Source organism: Schistocerca gregaria, chromosome 3 (assembly GCF_023897955.1).
Source record: "Schistocerca gregaria isolate iqSchGreg1 chromosome 3, iqSchGreg1.2, whole genome shotgun sequence".
Taxonomy (NCBI): domain Eukaryota; kingdom Metazoa; phylum Arthropoda; class Insecta; order Orthoptera; family Acrididae; genus Schistocerca; species Schistocerca gregaria.
The window spans coordinates 282,258,463-282,279,030 of NC_064922.1; the positions used below are offsets into that span (position 1 = coordinate 282,258,463).

Below are 20,568 nucleotides of genomic sequence, written 5' to 3' on the forward strand. Positions count from 1 at the left end.
CTCTTACTATGTACATCGTGCACACATCTGTTAATGTAAAAAGGTAGTAGTTTGGTCTCTCTAATCATCCAACTAACCACAAGACTGGTTACAATGTTTCAAAATGGCCCCTTTTTGCCACAGCCAGTCATTTTTTATTTTATTTTTACACCAGTCACAACTGTATGATTTTGCTCAAGAAATCATTGTGGCATACATTTTGAACTGTTCACAACATAGGAATACTAGCAGAATAAAGATTCCCCAATTCCATAACTCACCTTCCAGGGGAACCACTCCACACATCATTCCAGTGTCTGAATTTTGCAATGCAATTAAACCATAATCCTTGAATTTTAAAAATTTAGTTATTTCTAAACAACATATTTACTCGGATGATTAGTCCACTGAAACTAGATTAATACATTAACCATTGTCATCAAAATTTGGTAGTAGATAGCTTTTTGCAAATACTGTTATAAGAAGTAGCCAGCTGTTTATTTTTTATCCTTATGTAAAACCTAAAAATCTGAAACCTAACTACTTGTATATTCAGAAAGATTAAGCTCAGGAAGATTGATTATTGATCATGACTGACAGAAGTTCTATGAAAAGTAAATGAAAAATATCCTACAGGTAAGACTTGATGCATCATTAACAAAGATTGTGTTGATAAGCTTTATTTGTCCATTGGAACAACTGCAGTGAACACATACAGTGAAGATTGGCATTGTTTGTTAGTCATTCTTATGTAGATGGTTCTGTTTAAGGTCTCTATCTTCAAATTGGACAAACATGAAAACATTTTTAGAAAAATTTTTATTTTCTGAATAATATTTGGTTTCCAGTAAAACCAAGCAATGTGCAAACATTGTTACGTATCAATGCCAACCCAAAACCTTTATACTGACATTGTTTTGTTTCATTGCACTCTCTGAAAAGTGAGCAATTTTAATGTTTAAAAACAAATTCTGTATGCATTGAAAGTGCAAGAATTTTTCTGCTTTGTGAATTACGTGGATAAAAAACTAAATCTGATGCGATGAAGTCCAAACCTTTGTGTTAATTGATAAGGTAGCTGCTAAGGTACAATTATTCCCCTAAAGGTGATTTTTAATGTAGAATTAATGCTTAGCTGATTCCTTGCATATTTTATTTTTCAGGGGGTTCCTGTTACATCACTAAGGTTTCTTTTTGATGGTCGGAGGATAAATGATGATGAAACTCCGAAACAGTTGGAGATGGAGAATGATGATGTGATTGAAGTGTACCAAGAACAGACGGGTGGAATGTTTTGAACTGTGCTATTCAACTTAAATGTTGAAGCCTTTTTTATAAAGCAAAACAAGCAATGGGGAAATGGACACTGAAGGCTTTCTCCCATTTGCACTCTTCCATCAATGAAGCAGCACATTCCCTGTAGTGAAATTTTTTGTTTTCATCGGTTTAGCTTTACAAAATTACTTATTTTCTGTGGAGCATGGCAGAAAACAAATTATGTAAGAAAAGCATCTTTTGCACAGAGGTTTTGCCTCTGACAATCCACATAATGTTCTGCTAACTTTAGTGTACATTGAGAAATGACAAGGGAAGAATCTTAGTTTCAGATTAATTCACCTCATGGTTTGAAGTGCTGCGTGTTAAGAAATGTGAATTGTGGACTTTTTAAAGCTTTGTAAAGATGCTGCAGGAGACTTAATATGTAATATTTGATATCTTGTGTGTCAGTAGTAATACATTAAGTTTTCTGTATTTGAAGTATGTATTTAATACTCTTGATGTTTTAATGTAAAATGTCAACTTTCTCAACAATTTTGTTTATGAAGTGACTGGAAACTATTCTCAAGAAGTGATAATATGTATGATTGTAAAAGAACATAGAATCTTAATCTAAATAATAAAACTGTTTAAAATTTTTTGTAGTTACAGTTTTAATCCATATCCATGTACATGAGTGGGCAGCAGAATTAACTATTACAATCCATTAGTGATTTGCGTAGTTGCATGTCTGTAATGGTATCAACATAATGATATTTGATGCTGTTAAAATGAAAGTCATCAAGAATATCAGCTGATGGTTTTAACAAAGCTAACTTGTATAGCTGCTGTTGCAGAAGAAAAGGTATTAGATCGGGAAAGAATACGATGGGTTTGCTTCCAATCACTTCACAGCTATTGGGTCAGTAAATCGTTAGCCATGAAAGGGAGGATGCTTAGCCAAAGAAATTCAGTAGTAGTCCCTTATATGGAAGTATTACTTACCACTTGATCAATGTCTTACACAGCCAGTGCACTGGCTATTTGTGAGAAGTTTTGCATAGTGTAATTTGAAGTAGGTGCATCCCTTTGTATGCATGTGTGTTTACATTTTAAGTGTCTTTTGTGGTGTACATTGAGCTAGCATTTGAATCCTAAATTTCTGTTTTGAGAAATTACAGTAGGATAAGTTTTGCATTGTTGATGATTCACTTGTTACATACGGAAGAGATCAGGAGAGCAAAGCTTTGCTTTCTTATGTTGAGGACTGTGTGGTGCCAAAGAACACTATTTTGAAAGAATTATGCCTAACAGTAGGATCTGGCAGAAATGTTTGTAGAACAGTTACATTGAATGGTGAGGGGGAGGGAGACTAGTGCAGATTCCTACATTCTTCCATTGTTAGAGACAATGGGGTTGTTCTCTGAAAGCTAGTTGTGGATCTAATTGGAAATGAACTTTCCAGGCAAATATCTTGCAGAGTTAGTGCTGATAAAATTCCAAATGAGGCAGTTTCTTCCAACCCACATATTAATGGGACATAAATTGAACGTGTCAAACAATAATGCATAATTTTGATGTAATTTATAAATTGGAAACATCACGTTTGAGAAAGGGTTACTTTGTTTTAACCTATTACCCCCCATCCCTCCCGGTGGGCCCAGGGGCTAGAATAGGCTCGAGGTATTCCTGCCTATCTTACGAGGCAACTAAAAGGAGTCGCACACCTTTCGGTCTTTGTGATGGACCCCTTTAGGGTTGGACCTCCAGTTTCAAAAGTTGCCCAAAGAGCGAGCCATTGGAGAAAAGTCACCTTCCCCATCGGTCCATCGTACATTGAGATTCTTAGCCCACTTTCTTGGTGTGGCATTGCAGTCCCGCGCATCATCCGTCACTTGAGTGAGGACACCTTCCTGGGTGCATTTTCCTCTTCCCACTATGCAGTGTCATTTTCTGTGCTGACGACAGCCATGGAATTCTTTGCACCTCATATCCAGCATGATAGCCGGTCCGTTACGGTGGAGCTGCCCTTACCCTTTTGGTTGTAGCCTCCCTCATTACACAGGGATGGCTCTGGTGATGCCTGCTCCGTTAACTCCCCATGTGTGCCAAGGAGTAGATGCCCGTCACCCTGGGGCATCGGGACTCTTGGCAATGGCCGTCCTGCCAAGTGCTCTTTGCTGTGGCTGTGTGGCACCTGTGGGGAGGGGCCCCTGGTCGGAGTGGGTTGCAGCGAGGCGGATTAAGTGTAATGGTTTACCGCGTCATCATTTGCTGATGATCAAATTCTAGTAGTTCAATGTCTCAGTGCAATGCAAGGAAGTATGATTGTATATTTTTCCTCTCCTGGCCACACCATGGGAGGAACACTAGGCTAAGGATGGCAGTGAACCTTATTTGCCCCGGTACCTCATGGGGACGCCTTTGTCTCAAAGCCTCAGATTTTTGCAGAGCGTTTAGGACAAGTTTGGGTAGGTGGAGGGCTTGTTCAAAATGTGGTCAGGGTCAGTCTTGATAAAAACTGCATCCTGTGCCTAGTCATAGGTATTACTTGCTTGTGACAAGCTGGGGAATGTTTGTTACAATCACTCATAAGAGCTTAAATATGGTCCAGAGCAGGGGTCAGCAACCTTTTAGGTAGTTTTTAGAGCCACAAAAATTTTTTCTTTGCCAACGATAAATAGTACTTTGAAATTGTTTTTTTATGAAAAACTAAATATTTATTCATATACTATAGTGTTTTTTCACAACAAATTAGGTAATGGTAATCACTTATTGAAGTAAAATATTAAAACAATTAAACATTAACTTACAGCACTAACTTGTACTTCAGTAACAAACAATTGAACAAACAAATTCATTAGGAGCAATGACTTTTCATGGTTATTAAAGTAGAAAATTTGAACTTTACTAAACAATCAAAATTAAAAAAGAAAATACATTCGCGTGAACAAATTCAGTGAGAGCATTGGCTTTGCATGGTTTTAGAAAGTTTGGATAAATTTGGCTCATAACTTGTTTCAAGTTTCAAACACGACTATAAATCTCATTTGTTAGTTGGCTCCTTTTTATTTTAAAGCTGTCCATTTCTGTTGCATTATGTACATACATTTCTGGACTTCCCATTTGCTTTTCAACTCTGTGAATTTTACTCCACAAAGCTTTACTTTTTAAATCGTTCAATTGTATTTGTAGAGGTCCACTATAAACTCCAAATGGCTCAGTGTGGATTTTGCTACTAGAGAGAATTTACTATGAATGCTAGAGTGGATTTGTTGGCTTTGAATCGCTGAAATGTCAGCAAATTCGTCTTTCATTTTTTTAAACTGCGAATCAACAGTTGCACTAGTTTTATCACGATATTGCTTTAGAAATTGAAAATGAAGTAATTTACTGCTTTGAATATCTTCTAGAAAAATAATTTTTTCTTTGAAACAAACCAATTTACCAAAACTGGTTGGGTTTCCCTTTCCTTGCAGTTTCAGATTTAGCTCATTTAATTTTGTCATATCCACCATAAAGTAAAATTTTTGCAACCATTCGCTGTTATCTAGTTCAGGGCGATTTAATGCCTTCTTCATCGAGGAATGCACTTACTTCATTCAAGCATAAAGCAAAATTCTTAAACACCTTACCTTTGGAAAGCCATAGCAATTTATTGTGAAGGAGGAGATTCGAATGCTGAGTCAACATTTTGTTTGAGTTCTTTACACTGATGATGGTAGAATGCTTTTGACAAGATGCTGTTAACAATCTTGATTACCAAAATCATGACCTCAACTATTTCGGCCAGAAATATGTGCGCACAAAGTGCTTCTTGGTGTATTATGCAGGGAAATGTAAGAATTTCGTGGCTTATTTTGCTCTGAAGAATCGTTGTCACTTTGTTTTCCAGTCAAACTTCTGGCTCCGTCAGTTGCCATTGAAACGATTTTGAGTCGATCTTATCGTAGAGGCATTTGTGCACGGCAGTCTGTCTCCCCCCTCTAGTTTGTCCCAAGAGCGGTAGCAGTCCTAGAAGTTTTTCTTTCGGACATTGGGAAGACATATACCTCACAAAAAGGGCAACTTGTGCCGTATCTTTTATATCGAAAGGCTCATCCATGGCAAGCGATAAGGCAGAAGCCAGTTGAATGTCTTCCACCTGCAAATGTTACATTTGAAGGCATTTTACTTTTATCTTGTACTGTTTTAGTGGATAGTGTCAAATCTTTGCTTTTTCAAGATTTCTGGTTTGTTTTTGAAATCACGAAATAGTTCAGATGCATGTATGAAGCAATTTTTGAGATACTAGTCATCTGTGAATGGTTTGCCTTTTATAGCAATTCCTAGTGATAACATGAATCTTGCCAGGTTAACATTACTTGTAGATTGCGACCAGTTACTTAACATGGGACTTGATTGCTGTACTTGTTTCTGGAGGTTGCTTGCTTGCTTTTTTTTTACTAGCAAACTTTGTGTTTTGTAGTGAAGTGTGTGTCCCAAATTTGATTTCTTATTGTGAGTTTTTCGTGGCAAATGAGACAATGGAAGGCTGAGTTGCATGTGAAAGCGAACGATTGAATTATTGACGCCCTTCTTCAGTTTTTGTCATGCTTGTGGTGAGCTGTGGTAAAGAATTTTTAATCATTATTCAGGTATCCACAACAGCAGATCACAAGTTTTGCAATTATTTACTACGTCAACGTATATCTACGTAAATGCATACAAAATCTGGGCTTTAAAGTATAATCTATAAAAAATATTTTACATAGATATTTCCTTATTAAAAATACCTTGATAGAATAACCTTCCAATTATTTGATTATTAAAATGAGTAATTCAGACACACAACAGTCTCACTCTGTGGTCGCCACCGTGTGCGGTGACCGTTGACTGGCATAAATGGACTTGTCAGAATTCAGAATGTGCTTATTGCGGTGCGACAGTGACGAGTGTCATGGGGGAGTTGTGCAGTGAAAAGTGAGAACAATGGGCTGATTGTGAGGGATAGAAATGGTGCCTAATCCTCATTAACACTTTTGCTGCGGCTAACGCTTATGTGTCAAGAGCCAGTGCAGGTGACGTTTAAGTGTCCACACTCACTATTGGATTACTCTAGTTCAGTTGCAGTGTCTAAGCTAGCATCATAGCGTGTAAACTTTTGTTGTGTGGTCAGTTATCAAACTTACCGTTGTTCGTAATGGCAGCAAATGAACATTTGAATGGTGCCTGTGTGACCCCTATAGGTGTTAGAAAGCAGACAGACATTAAAACATGACCACAATAGTCACTTATTTGAAGTAATGCATCTGTGTCATCATCAAGTCAGTATAGAACATGATCTTACAGATCTTACAAGGTCTTGAAGTCAGCCTGTAGCTCAGGTGTGCTTAGGAGCATCGGTTACGAGTGGTACCTGCCGTTTCGGAGTGTTACCGGGCCGCACTGGAGAGTTGCGTGCCTGCACCGGTGCCGCAGCGAAAGTATTAATTAATTGATTGAGAATATGCTGCTGCTACGAGAACAGTTGTAGCCCCATCAGTTTCGCAAGTTTGTCGGCTTTCAGTGCCGGAAGACTACACCCGCCCCCTTGATACTGGGGGCACTTCCCTCTGTTGCTCCTGCACCAGATAACTCGGGAGCACTGTCCCCCCAACCATTGGGGACACCAGTCTCCTTTCCTCAGCCAGAGAAGCGTAAGTCTTTTTCGGCTCCTCTCACTAGGAAGGGGTCCCTTGGGTCACTCCATTCCCAGGTTTCTGTTGGTGGGAAAGATGACCCAACCCACCAGTGGCTGAAGTGCCCTAAAGCAGCTGGTCATTGGGCTTCATGATAATCCTTCGGCCCGAAGACTGAATCAGTGAAGCCCTCCCAGCCACAGAAACCCAAGGATCAGTGAGAGAAATCCAGAAAGAAGACCAAGGGAATTGTGGTGGCACCCACACTACTGCTGCCTACGAGATCTCCATCTGTGGATGAGGTGAAGATTCTGGCATTCGCTGAGGACCTAGATCTCGTCAGAACCTCAGACTCAATGGGTATAGCCTGTTCAGGAAATAAGTCTGTGGCAGCAGGGGACTCTGAGGTGTAAACTGCCTCTTTGAGTGTTTCATGCCTTCCCAGTCTAAAGATCATGTCATCCTGTAGTGGAATTGTATCGATCTCTCTCTCTCTCTCTCTCTCGTTTTTCTTTTTTTCTTTCCCCCCCACCACCTGGCAACTGTTAAGCTGTACACCTGCTTTCTGCATGGCCCTCCAGGAAACCTGGTTCCCGGCAATGTGGACCCTTGCCTTTCACGGCTACAAGGGATATTACAAGAACTGTACCGAATACAATAGTATCAGGTGAAGTCCGTGTCCTGAACTTCATACGTAGTGAACCTGTGCCTCTTCAAACTCCTCTTGGAGCTGTGTTTGTCAGGATACGGACGACACAGGAAATGACTGTGTACAACGTGTATCTCCCTGAACGTTTTGGCTGCACTGATCGATAAACTCCCTAAACCTTTCCTCCTTTTGGGAGATTTTAACCCTTTGACTGCTGGAGGCGCACGATCCACTTGGTACGCTGCGGCCTGCACTGTCATCCGTATACCTGCGCTAATGTGTCTGACCCTCTAGCTGCCGCCTGGGGCGGAGTGCCCCTCGCTGTCCCACATGCCCTGTTCTGAATATTTCTGCAGTGACCGCGAATCCACACGAAATATTGTCCTCTTACGGCTGATACAGAATACTCGTAAATGCTCTCACTACGTAGTTCCCCTGCAGGTGAATTACCACAGAATCTGTATGGTAAAACTATTTTCCCGTCACCAAGAATGATATCTTACTTGTAGTTTTCTTGCACTATTTTTGTAGATTATGCCAAAAGCTACGTGATTTGTTAGCTTTACATCAATAGTATATTGCTCTTTCTTGGATACCCGTTTATAATGTTTGCATGTATCTATGCATCCCTCACTGTACTAACTCAAGGACGAATAAGATAAGCCATAGATTACTGTATGTTATTTTTGTTGTTCAGAACATTGTATTACGTCGTTTATTGGAGAAAGCGACATACATCTGAAATTGCTGTGAGCAACGGTAAGAACAATTTTACTTCACGTCGTTAAATTCGTATTCTGGTGTCATAAGAAATTTCACATGGCCTACTGTTTGTATTGCTGAATTGCCCGAATATTTGTTGCTCTTTGTAATTATCCAATTTTGTTTCTTTGACGAAATTTGTACAATACTTGTGATTGTTGCACGTAAATGTTCAACAGATTTTCGAACATTTGAAAGCTGTGAAATCTCTTTTTTTTATTAGCACATTAAATTCACTATAGAGAAAATTCAGAGCCATAAACTGTAAATTTAGGCGTTACTTTTACAGTTTGTGAATATGTTTCCCATACTTCTTTTTCATCCGGACTTTGCACCAGCACTGGCGAAGCTAAAAACTTTTTTGTTTTGTTTTTTCCTTTTTATAATTGTTTTTCGTTTTCAAAGTTTTTTCTAATAGCGTTATTGTATTCGTTCTATGCTGTAATTCTGTTTTGTGTTGTATTTTTCAAAGCAGGGTACGACACACAATGGTACCTTGCAAGCTTTACATTCGTACCTGCTTTCTCGACGCACTTTGTTTCCAGTAAACAATGCATCTACGCTTTAGTGCACTTTTCTGGGATTGCTCACTTGTTATGTCTGGAAAATGCCTTCCCACAAATCTTAGAGGGTTATCATCAGAACACCTTCCTCTACCAGCTTTTCTGCGCTGTAACGCATATGTTTCTGTAAGTTCCCTACCAGTGACAGATGAAACTCTATTGTCATTTTACGACCTGTTAGTGATCTGTGTAGGACATGAGCATTTAAAACACACAGATCTAGAAAGTGAAAAAAGAACTTCTTATACCACTTCATTGTTTTCCGTATACGTCTGACAGAGCTAAGCAGCATATCAGAACGGCCAACTGCTCCCATATTCACGTTATAATCTACAATGCTTTGTGGTTTCTTAATTTTTTTCTCCAGTATTCCTGTCAATCTTTCCTGTGTCAACCATTTCTGTGGTGTTACATGTGGTCAACATCCACACTTACCTTTGGTCACACCACTTTATAGCAGGCTGATATGAAACTTCCTGGCAGATTAAAACTGTTTGCCGGACCGAAACTCGAACTCGGGACCTTTGCCTTTCGCGGGCAAGTGCTCTACCAACTGAGCTACCCAAACACGACTCTCACCCCGTCCTCACAACTTTACTTCTGCCAGTACCTCGTCTCCTACCTTCCAAACTTTACAGAAGCTCTCCTGCGAACCTTGCAGAACTAGCACTCCTGAAAGAAAGGATATTGTGGTGACATGGCTTCGCCACAGCCTGGGGGAAGTTTCCAGAACGAGATTGTCACTTTGCAGCAGTGTGCGCCAATATGAAACTTCCTGGCAGATTAAAACTGTGTGCCGGTTCGACAGGACTAAAGAACACTGATGTAAATTCTGATGAAGAGTGAAGTGTTGTGCGAAGCCTAGGCTCACAACGGACAAGTTAGCGGCCAGAACTGCGAAAGGCTACTGAGGCATGGGAGGGGAAGTCAGAGTTCTCGTTATCAGCACTCAGGTAGCGGCACGCCTATACTCATTAGCTCATAACCCCATGTGGGGTAGCACCATGCTTAGTGGTTGTGACTGAGATGTCCCAACTCGACCTGTGCCTCTTAAATACTGGGGCTGCCACATATTTCAGTGTGGCTCATGGTAGTTACTCAGCCATTGATTTATCAATTTGCAGCCCAGGATTTCTCCCATCTCAACTGGAGAGCACATGATGACCTGTGTGGTACTGACCACTTTCCCGTCTTCCTGTCACTTCCCCGGTGTCATGCCCACAGATGCCTATCCAGATGGGCTTTAAGCAAAGCAGACTGGGCAGCATTCACCTTTGCTGTCTCCGTTGAATATCCCCCATGTGGTGCCATCGTTGTGATTGAGCAGGTCACTAAAATGATAATTTGTGCAGCGGAAAATATGATCTCTTCATTCTCTCGGGTGGCCTCAGGCGAAAGAGTCCCTAGGTGGTCGCTGAGGCAATTACAGTGTCTCTCTGCGAGCTCTACAGTGACATAAGCTGCACCTTTCCCTAGAGCACCTAATAGCCTTTAAGTAGCTCCATGCCCATGTTCACCTGCTTACAAAACTGCGGAAATAGGAGTGTTGGGAGAGGTACATGTCGACCATTGGGTGCCATGTCACCTTCCCGTCTGGACAAAGATCAGACATCTGTTTGGGTACCCCCAACAAGTGTCCCTGATGTTAACACTAATGGCGTGCTCTCTATCGACACAAATGCAATTGCTGAGCACTATGCTCGAGCCTCTTGTGTCGGAGAACGACACAACAAACACACACACACATGGCCTTTTGCAGTGTGTATTGGATATCCACAGTCAGATGATTAAACATTTCTCATCTGACTACAAGTGATATCTCCTCGTCATCTTCAACCGGATCTGGTGTGATGGCGCCTTTCCATCACAATGGCGGGAGAGCACCATCATTCCAGTGCTATTCCCTGGTAAAAATCCACTTGATTTGGATAGCTATCGGTTCATCAGCCTCACCACTGTTCTCCGTAGAGCATATGGTGTCGGCGGTTGGGTTGGGTCCTGGAGATATGTCGCCTACTGGCTCCATGTCAGGGCAACTTCTGCCAGGTCGCTCTACCACTGATAATCTTGTGTTCCTCAAGTCTGCCATCCGAAAAGCCTTTTCCAAACGCCAACACCTGTTTGCTGTCGTTTTGACTTGGGCAAAGCATACGACATGAGCTGGCGACATCATATCCTTGCCACATTGTATAAGTGGGGTCTCTGGGGGCCACTCCTGATTTTTATCCAAAACTTCCTGTCGCTCCGTACTGTCCGTGTCCTAGTTGTTGTCTCCCATAGTTCTCCCCATAATCAGGAGAATTGCGTTCCACAGGGCTCCGTATTCTCTCTCTTTTTTAGTGGCCATTAACAGCCTAGCAGCAGCTGTAGGGTTGTTGGTCTCCCCTTCTCTGTATGCGGATGACTTCTGCATTTCAAATTGCTCCTCCAGTACTGGAGTTGCGGAGAAGTGCCTACAGGAAGCCATCCAAGAGGCACTGTCTTGGGCTCTAGCTACCAGTTTCCAGTTGCGAAGCCATGCATCGTGCACTTCTCAGCATCGTACTGTTCATCCAGAAGTTGAACTTTATCCTAATGACAATCCACTTAGTTTGGTGGAGACTTATTGATTCCTAAGACTGGTTTTCGACGCTAGATTGACTTCGCTACCTCACCTTCGTCAGCTTCAGTGGGAGTGCTGACAGCACCTCAATGCCCTCTGCTGCCTGAACAACACCAACTGGGGTGCATATTGCTCTATGCTGCTGCAGTTCTACAGTGCCCTTGTTCAATCCAGCCTTGCCTATGGGAGTCTGTTTTATGGTTCGGTGGCGCCCTCACATTGCATTTACTTGGCCCAGTGCACCATGGGGGCGGTTTGCCTAGTGACAAGAGATTTTAGAAAGAGACCAGTGTCCTGGTGGAGGCCGGAGTCCCTCCATTGTGGATCCGACGTGCCGCAACTGCTTGCCAGTTACGTTGCACACATTCGTAGTTCTGAGCAGCTGAATTAGTCGCCTTTTCCCCACCTGCAGCAGTTCATCTCCCACATTGGCGGCCCAGGTCAGGGCTCAAGATTGCAGTTCGTGTATGATCCCTTCTCTCCGAACTTGAGTCCTTCCCATTGCCACCTCTACTTGAGGTTGATTCACGTACACCTCGGCCAAAGCTTTGTCTGGACCTTTTGCATGGCCTTAAGGACTCTTAACCCCCAGCTCTCAGCTGTCACTTGATCTCGATTCTTGATGTGTTACGGGGCTCTGAAGTTGTTTACACTGACGGCTCAATGGCTGATGGTAATGTAGGCTTTGCCTATGTCCACAGAGGCCATATAGAACAGCATTCCTTGCCTGCTGGCTGCAGTGTATTTACTGCACAGCTTGTGTCCATGTCTCGTGTACTTCAGTACATTCGTTCCTGTTCTGGTGAGTCCTTTCTTCTCTGTTCCGACTCCCTGAGCATCTTAAAAAACTATCGACCAGTGCTACTCTTGCCATCCTTTGGTAGCGAACATCCAGGATTTCATCTCTGCCCTGGAATGGTCTAGTCATTCAGTGGTGTTTGTGTGGATCCCAGGACATGTCAGAATCTTAGGCAATGAACTTGCTGACAGGCTGACCAAACAGGCTACGTGGAAACTGCTCCTGGAGGTGAGCGTCTCTGAAACTGACCTGCGTTGTCGTATGCCGCAAGGGTTTTCAGCTTTGGGAGACAGAGTGGCATAACAATATGCACAACAAACTGCATGTCATTAAGGAGACACTGAATGTATGTAAGTCTTCCCTGTGGGCTTCTTGCAGGGAATCAGTTATCCTTAGTTGGCTCTACATTGGCCATACATGGCTCTTACATGGTTACCTCCTCCGTCGTGAGGACCCACCTAAGTGTTGCTGTGACTCCCAAATGACAGTCGTCCACCTCTTGCTGGACTGCCCACTTTCTGCCGCTCTGCGGTCGACTTCTTTCCCAGCACCCTACCTTTGGTGTTGGGCGACAATGCCTCAACAGCAGCTTTAGTTGTACATTTTATTCGTGAGGGCGGGATTTATCATTTGATCTGAGTTTCAGCACGTCTGTCGTTCACCCTAGGGCTTTTAGGGTGGAGGTTTTAATGTGTTGCAGAGTGGCTGGCTTCTCCTTTTTTACTCTCATGGTCAGCCAGCCATGCTCATCTTTCTTGTTTCTTGACACTCTCAGGTTTTCTTTACCTGTTTTGTCTGTTGTAGTGTGTTGCCCTCCTGTCGTTTTTCTGGTTCTTCCTTTCTGTTGTTATTGTGCCGTACGTCGTCTTTTTCTTCTTTCACTTGGGTAATTGTTCTACTTGGAACAGGGGACCGATGACCTTTCAGTTTGGTCCCTTCCCCCCTCCCTCTTTAAACCAACCTGCTGTGAACACCATTTGGGGATTTGTCTTAATATTTTGCATTGTTGTATAGACATTTAAGCTTGGGCATTGTTAGTAGGATGTTGTTAAACGAGATAACTGCACAGGTTTATTTATGTGAAAAAATACAGATTTAGTTGAACATTATGAAAACAGCCTAAGTTATTAATAAATGTAAATACACTCCTGGAAATTGAAATAAGAACACCGTGAATTCATTGTCCCAGGAAGGGGAAACTTTATTGACACATTCCTGGGGTCAGATACATCACATGATCACACTGACAGAACCACAGGCACATAGACACAGGCAACAGAGCATGCACAATGTCGGCACTAGTACAGTGTATATCCACCTTTCACAGCAATGCAGGCTGCTATTCTCCCATGGAGACGATCGTAGAGATGCTGGATGTAGTCCTGTGGAACGGCTTGCCATGCCATTTCCACCTGGCACCTCAGTTGGACCAGCGTTCGTGCTGGACGTGAAGACCGCGTGAGACGACGCTTCATCCAGTCCCAAACATGCTCAATGGGGGACAGATCCGGAGATCTTGCTGGCCAGGGTAGTTGACTTACAACTTCTAGAGCACGTTGGGTGGCACGGGATACATGCGGACATGCATTGTCCTGTTGGAACAGCAAGTTCGCTTGCTGGTCTAGGAATGGTAGAACGATGGGTTCGATGACGGTTTGGATGTACCGTGCACTATTCAGCGTCCCCTCTACGATCACCAGAGGTGTACGGCCAGTGTAGGAGATCGCTCCCCACACCATGATGCCGGGTGTTGGCCTTGTGTGCCTCGGTCGTACGCAGTCCTGATTGTGGCGCTCACCTGCACGGCGCCAAACACGCATACGACCATCATTGGCACCAAGGCAGAAGCGATTCTCATCGCTGAAGACGACACGTCTCCATTCGTCCCTCCATTTACGCCTGTCGCGACACAACTGGAGGCGGGCTGCACGATGTTGGGGCGTGAGCGGAAGACGGCCTAACGGTGTGCGGGACCGTAGCCCAGCTTCATGGAGACGGTTGCGAATGGTCCTCGCCGATACCCCAGGAGCAACAGTGTCCCTAAGTTGCTGGGAAGTGGCGGTGCGGTCCCCTACGGCACTGCGTACGATCCTACGGTCTTGGCGTGCATCGCTGCGGTCCGGTCCCAGGTCGACGGTCACGTGCACCTTCCGCCGACCACTGGCGACAACATCGATGTACTGTGGAGACATCACGCCCCACGTGTTGAGCAATTCGGCGGTACGTCCACCCGACCTCCCGCATGCCCACTATACGCCCTCGCTCAAAGTCCGTCGATTGCATATACAGTTCACGTCCACGCTGTCGCGGCATGCTACCAGTGTTAAAGACTGCATGGAGCTCCGTACGCCACGGCAAACTGGCTGACACTGACGGCGGCGGTGCACAAATGCTGCGCAGCTAGCGCCATTCGACGGCCAACACCACGGTTCCTGGTGTGTCCGCTGAGCCGTGCGTGTGATCATTGCTTGTACAGCCCACTCGCAGTGTCCGGAGCAAGTATGGTGGGTCTGACACACCGGTGTCAATGTGTTCTTTTTTCCATTTCCAGGAGTGTAGCTTCCAGCAGCTATGTATAGCCCATGCAGATGCAGGGGTGCATATTTATATTCTTGAAGGAAAAACCTTGTTTCACAAAGTGCCTAGTAGCATCCAGTTATTGGTCTATCGATTATTCATGTGATTTTGAACGTATCCATGTTGGTTTTTAACATTTGTGAGAACCTTCTAAGTTGATTTATGAATGAATGACTCAAGTTGATTTTAAAATGCGTACATAGTGTACATGATGTCTGTCAGGGAAGTAATCGTCGTATCTAGAAATAAACTTTCCTGCAGACAAATGGTGACAGGGCTATGCGAGCTGAGCAGAATAAAGCCGAACGGATGAATGCCAATCGCTGTCTGATTACGTTGTTGACTGGGTATGCGAATGATCATCGTTCTTACATTTATTAGCGAAATCCATAGATTCAGACAACCAGAGGGGAAATAAACGACTAACAGGTAAGAAAGATTACCTATTATCTTCTCGGAGTATCCAAAAAAATGAAATTTTGACAGAATTTTTGGCCAGATCGCTACACTAGTAAGGGCCAGCTGTACAGTCCCAGGCTAGCAGCAGCTTAACTTCTGGTCTGGAAACAGTGCGGGAAATGTGTTGTATGAACCTTTAACACCACCTGACTGGAGAATAATCCCAGGATAATGAAACCGATGATTCTGACAGGGTTAGTGAAGTTAACAGGCGAATAAGTTTTGACAGTAGCAGGAATAGTTAGAAATTACTGATAAGATCGTTTGTTAGAACATGGATGGAGAAGAAAGGGGGACATCACACATTATGGAAGAATATCACAATTCCAAATTTATATAAAAATTTCGATCTCGTGCTTGAGAAAGTGGAGCGTACAAATGAAATGTGAAACTATTTCCTAACAAAGTTTTTTTGCTTGTATTGGCCTAACAGGCATTAGATACTGGTACTTCGTGAATCATATTGTTATAAAAATGACTATTTGTGTCAAAACAGTTTTGTTTATTTGGTGTCTGTTAAAATTGCCGCATATTACAAAGGCCTATTTTGTTTTATCGAGCAGATGGTGACAACATAGACATTATCAGATTGAGAAACCACACAAATCTTTGGTGCTATTTGTATTAACAGCTTTCGAAGTATTAAGACATTTCGATTTTTCATGTAGCAAAACGTTTGACGAACTTTGAGGTAATAGATCCTTTCGCAGAAAGGAAAGCACGCCGTGTAAAGCTGTAGCACGATTAGAGAGAATAAATGTGTACTGTCTTGTTTGTCCCTTAACTGGTTTTATGTATCCTACATGTAATTTTGTCACACACAACAGCAAGTTATTATCTAATAGGCAACAAAGAGTGCAAATTTTTTGAAGAGTTCTTGTTCTCCCGATTACAAATAACCCCATCCAATGTTAATCTAGGATGTCAGACCAGCCGACTGGGAGCAAGAGAGGCACCATAGGGCATTTTAATTTCCATTACTCTGAATATAGTTTGATGGCATCCATTACAAAATATACATGTTTCGATTCCAGAGAGCGAAATACAGTGTGACGTGACAGAAGAATTCTGTCTGAAGAGGTGTGGCACTGCACTTTGGCGCACACAAGATCAAATAACGTGTCTTACATTTCCTTGAACACCTATGTTTTATGTATCAGATTCTTCAGAAAGATGTGTGCTGCAAAATGAACATATTTTTGAAAACTTGAATTTTTAAAATTTTTGACCTATCTCAGATCGTTCGTCGGAGGATGGCGTCTGCTATCAAGTATTGTCCCGGTTCTCCTCTGGCAAGTGTTGAAACTAACCTATTTCTAACAGGTCGCAGGAAAATATTGCAAATGGTGATTTGAGTAAATTTCCTTTCACGGAAGTTGAACTATGTGCAAGAATGTACGATGAATTTCTTAAATCACACAGCGTTTGACTCGCATTCAAAAATGAACTCTTTGATGACTAGCCATTGAGAAGAATTTCGAGTCCAGAAGAGCAGACATTTATCTCGTTGTTAAAAATTTTACTGGCAAATTTGTGTGATATATCTTGAAGTGTAAGATAGGCAGATTAACATGTGTGGTAGCTTAGCTTATCTTGCAGCTTATTAACCTATATTATATTACCTTATATTATATTAACCAATATTATATGTGAAAGCTTTTCTTTTCTTGTAGTAACACTATGTATATCAATTTAAACTATTAACTTTGCTTCTTTGTGTGTTCACACTACTTATCGCTGATGTTACTAATTGGCTGACTACATCACGTGTCCTATGCTCTGAATATCCGAAGTCATCGGCTGGTGAGATTACGTGACATGGGCTATGTCTGGCTTACAAAAGTGCATCGCAATCTCGCTTACAATGCTTGGGAAAGTGACATGCGGTGTTTGATGGAATTAGAATTTATACTTTTGTAATACGAAAATATGGAAAGTACGTGTTGCTTCACTTCCAAGATCTTTCCAAAACGTGTCCCCGCCCCCCCCCCCCCCCCATCCCTCCTGAGTTCCGTTTTCGAAAGTGCTGGGAAATTATATGCCCGCGTATAAAACGATAGCTCTGTAAAAGACGGAAAATGTCACTAACACGGAAAAGTTTATTTTTAGTCGGGAAGCCCGGGAATTTTTTTTTCATTGTCCGCATATACACCCTGAAAAAAAAAGTTAGAGTAGGCTTCAGTTTAGGATGGTGCTTCCTCTTCAGTGCTCAGCATTTCCCCCACGCCTGCCCGTAACCCCCATTACAAGCAGGTCTCCTCATGTGTGCCACTCTGTTTGCTCATTTGCCGGCTGTAGCATTCTGCGTGGACTGTACTAGCATCTACATCTACATCTACATCTACATGACTACTCTGCAATTCACATTTAAGTGCTTGGCAGAGGGTTCATCGAACCACAATCATACTATCTCTCTACTATTCCACTCCCGAACAGCGAGCGGGAAAAACGAACACCTAAACCTTTCTGTTCGAGCTCTGATTTCTCTTATTTTATTTTGATGATCATTCCTACCTATGTAGGTTGGGCTCAACAAAATATTTTCGCATTCGGAAGAGAAAGTTGGTGACTGAAATTTCGTAAAAAGGTCTCGCTGCGACGAAAAACGTGTATGCTGTAATGACTTCCATCCCAACTCGTGTATCATATCTGCCACACTCTCTCCCCTATAACGCGATAATACAAAACGAGCTGCCCTTCTTTGCACCCTCTCGATGTCCTCCGTCAATCCCACCTGGTAAGGATCCCACACCGCGCAGCAATATTCTAACAGAGGACGAACGAGTGTAGTGTAAGCTGTCTCTTTAGTGGACTTGTTGCATCTTCTAAGTGTCCTGCCAATGAAACGCAACCTTTGGCTCGCCTTCCCGACAATATTATCTATGTGGTCCTTCCAACTGAAGTTGTTAGTAATTTTAACACCCAGGTACTTAGTTGAATTGACAGCCTTGAGAATTGTACTATTTATCGAGTAATCGAATTCCAACGGATTTCTTTTGGAACTCATGTGGATCATCTCACACTTTTCGTTATTTAGCGTCAACTGCCACCTGACACACCATACAGCAATCTTTTCTAAATCGCTTTGCAGCTGATACTGGTCTTCGGATGACCTTACTAGACGGTAAATTACAGCATCATCTGCGAACAGTCTAAGAGAACTGCTCAGATTGTCACCCAGGTCATTTATATAGATCAGGAACAGTAGAGGTCCCAGGACGCTTCCCTGGGGAACACCTGATATCACTTCAGTTTTACTCGATGATTTGCCGTCTATTACTACGAACTGCGACCTTCCTGACAGGAAATCACGAATCCAGTCGCACAACTGAGACGATACCCCATAGCTCCGCAGCTTGATTAGAAGTCTCTTGTGAGGAACGGTGTCAAAAGCTTTCCGGAAATCTAGAAATACGGAATCAACTTGAGATCCCCTGTCGATAGCGGCCATTACTTCGTGCGAATTTAGAGCTAGCTGCGTTGCACAAGAGCGATGTTTTCTGAAGCCATGCTGATTACGTGTCAATAGATCGTTCCCTTCGAGGTGATTCATAATGTTTGAATTCAGTATTTGCTCCAAAACCCTACTGCAAACCGACGTCAATGATATAGGTCTGTAGTTAAATGGATTACTCCTACTACCCTTCTTGAACACTGGTGCGACCTGCGCAATTTTCCAATCTGTAGGTACAGATCTATCGATGAGCGAGCGGTTGTATATGAGTGCTAAGTAGGGAGCTATAGTATCAGCGTAATCTGAAAGGAACCTAATCGGTATACAATCTGGACCTGAAGACTTGCCCGTATCAAGCGATTTGAGTTGCTTCGCAACCCCTAAGGTATCTACTTCTAAGAAACTCATGCTAGCAGATGTTCGTGTTTCAAATTCTGGAATATTCCATTCGTCTTCCCTGGTGAAGGAATTTCGGAAAACTGCGTTCAATAACTCCGTTTTAGCGGCACAGTCGTCGATAACAGTACCATCGGCACTGCGCAGCGAAGGTATTGACTGCGTCTTGCCGCTTGTGTACTTTACATACGACCAGAATTTCTTCGGATTTTCTACCAAATTTCGAGACAATGTTTCGTTGTGGAACCTATTAAAGGCATCTCGCATCGAAGTACGTGCCAAATTTCGCGCGTCTGTAAATTTTAGCCCATCTTCAGGATTTCGCGTTCTTCTGAACTTCGCATGCTTTTTCCGTTGCCTGTGCAACAGCGTTCGGACCTTTTTTGTGTACCACGGGGGATCCGTTCCATCTCTTACCAATTTATGAGGTATGAATATCTCAATTGCTGTTGCTACTATATCTTTGAATTTGAGCCACATCTCGTCTACATTCGCATAGTCAGTTCGGAAGGAATGGAAATTGTCTTTTAGGAAGGCTTCTAGTGGCACTTTATCCGCTTTTTTAAATAAAATTATTTTGCGTTTGTTTCTGATGGATTTGGAAGAAATGGTATTGAGCCTAGCTACAATGACCTTGTGATCACTAATCCCTGTATTTCATGATGCTCTCTATCAGCTCTGGATTGTTTGTGGCCAAGAGGTCAAGTGTGTTTTCGCAACCATTTACAATTCGCGTGGGTTCGTGGACTAACTGCTCGAAATAATTTTCGGAGAAAGCATTTAGGACAATCTCGGAAGATATTTTCTGCCTACCACCGGTTTTGAACAAGTATTTTTGCCAACATACCGAAGGTAGGTTGAAGTCCCCACCAACTATAACCGTATGAGTGGGGTATTTATTTGTTACGAGACTCAAACTTTCTCTGAACTGTTCCGCAACTGTATCATCAGAGTCTGGGGGTCGGTAGAAGGAGCCAATTATTAACTTAATTCGGCTGTTAAGTATAACCTCCACCCACACCAATTCGCACGGAGTATCTACTTCGACTTCACTACAAGATAAACCACTACTGACAGACACAAACACTCCACCACCAATTGTGCATGTTCGATAATGGTTGTTTTTGTCGTCCCCCCACTTGAAGGTTTATCTTATTTTTCCATGATGGCTCTCCAAATTTTTATCTCCAATTGGGGCTCATGGCAGGTCCCACCTAAAACATCTGGTTTTCTTTTCTCTCCAGCAACTTATATAAGGGAAGTTCAAGAAATTGTAAATGTGACCCAGTTTTATGGTTCCTTTTGAAGATGAGGGTGAAGTGAATGACACCTTTGACATTATTGAGCTCACTCCAGAATAGAATTCCACCCTCCAGAATAGAATCCCAGCTGACAAGAGAGAAACTTTTCA

The 20,568-nt window shown here is 42.7% G+C and overlaps 1 protein-coding gene across 1 annotated transcript in view; it reads left to right on the forward strand.

Annotated features, from left to right (window-relative positions):
• LOC126356132 (small ubiquitin-related modifier-like) overlaps positions 1-1,895 on the forward strand; it is a 33,250-nt gene extending 31,355 nt beyond the window's left edge. Inside the window, exon 4 of the mRNA XM_050006840.1 lies at positions 1,143-1,895. Within this exon, the coding sequence (XP_049862797.1) occupies positions 1,143-1,277 (135 nt within the window). The 3' untranslated portion in view covers positions 1,278-1,895. The remainder of the gene's footprint in view (positions 1-1,142) is intronic.
• The last annotated feature ends 18,673 nt before the right edge of the window (positions 1,896-20,568 follow it).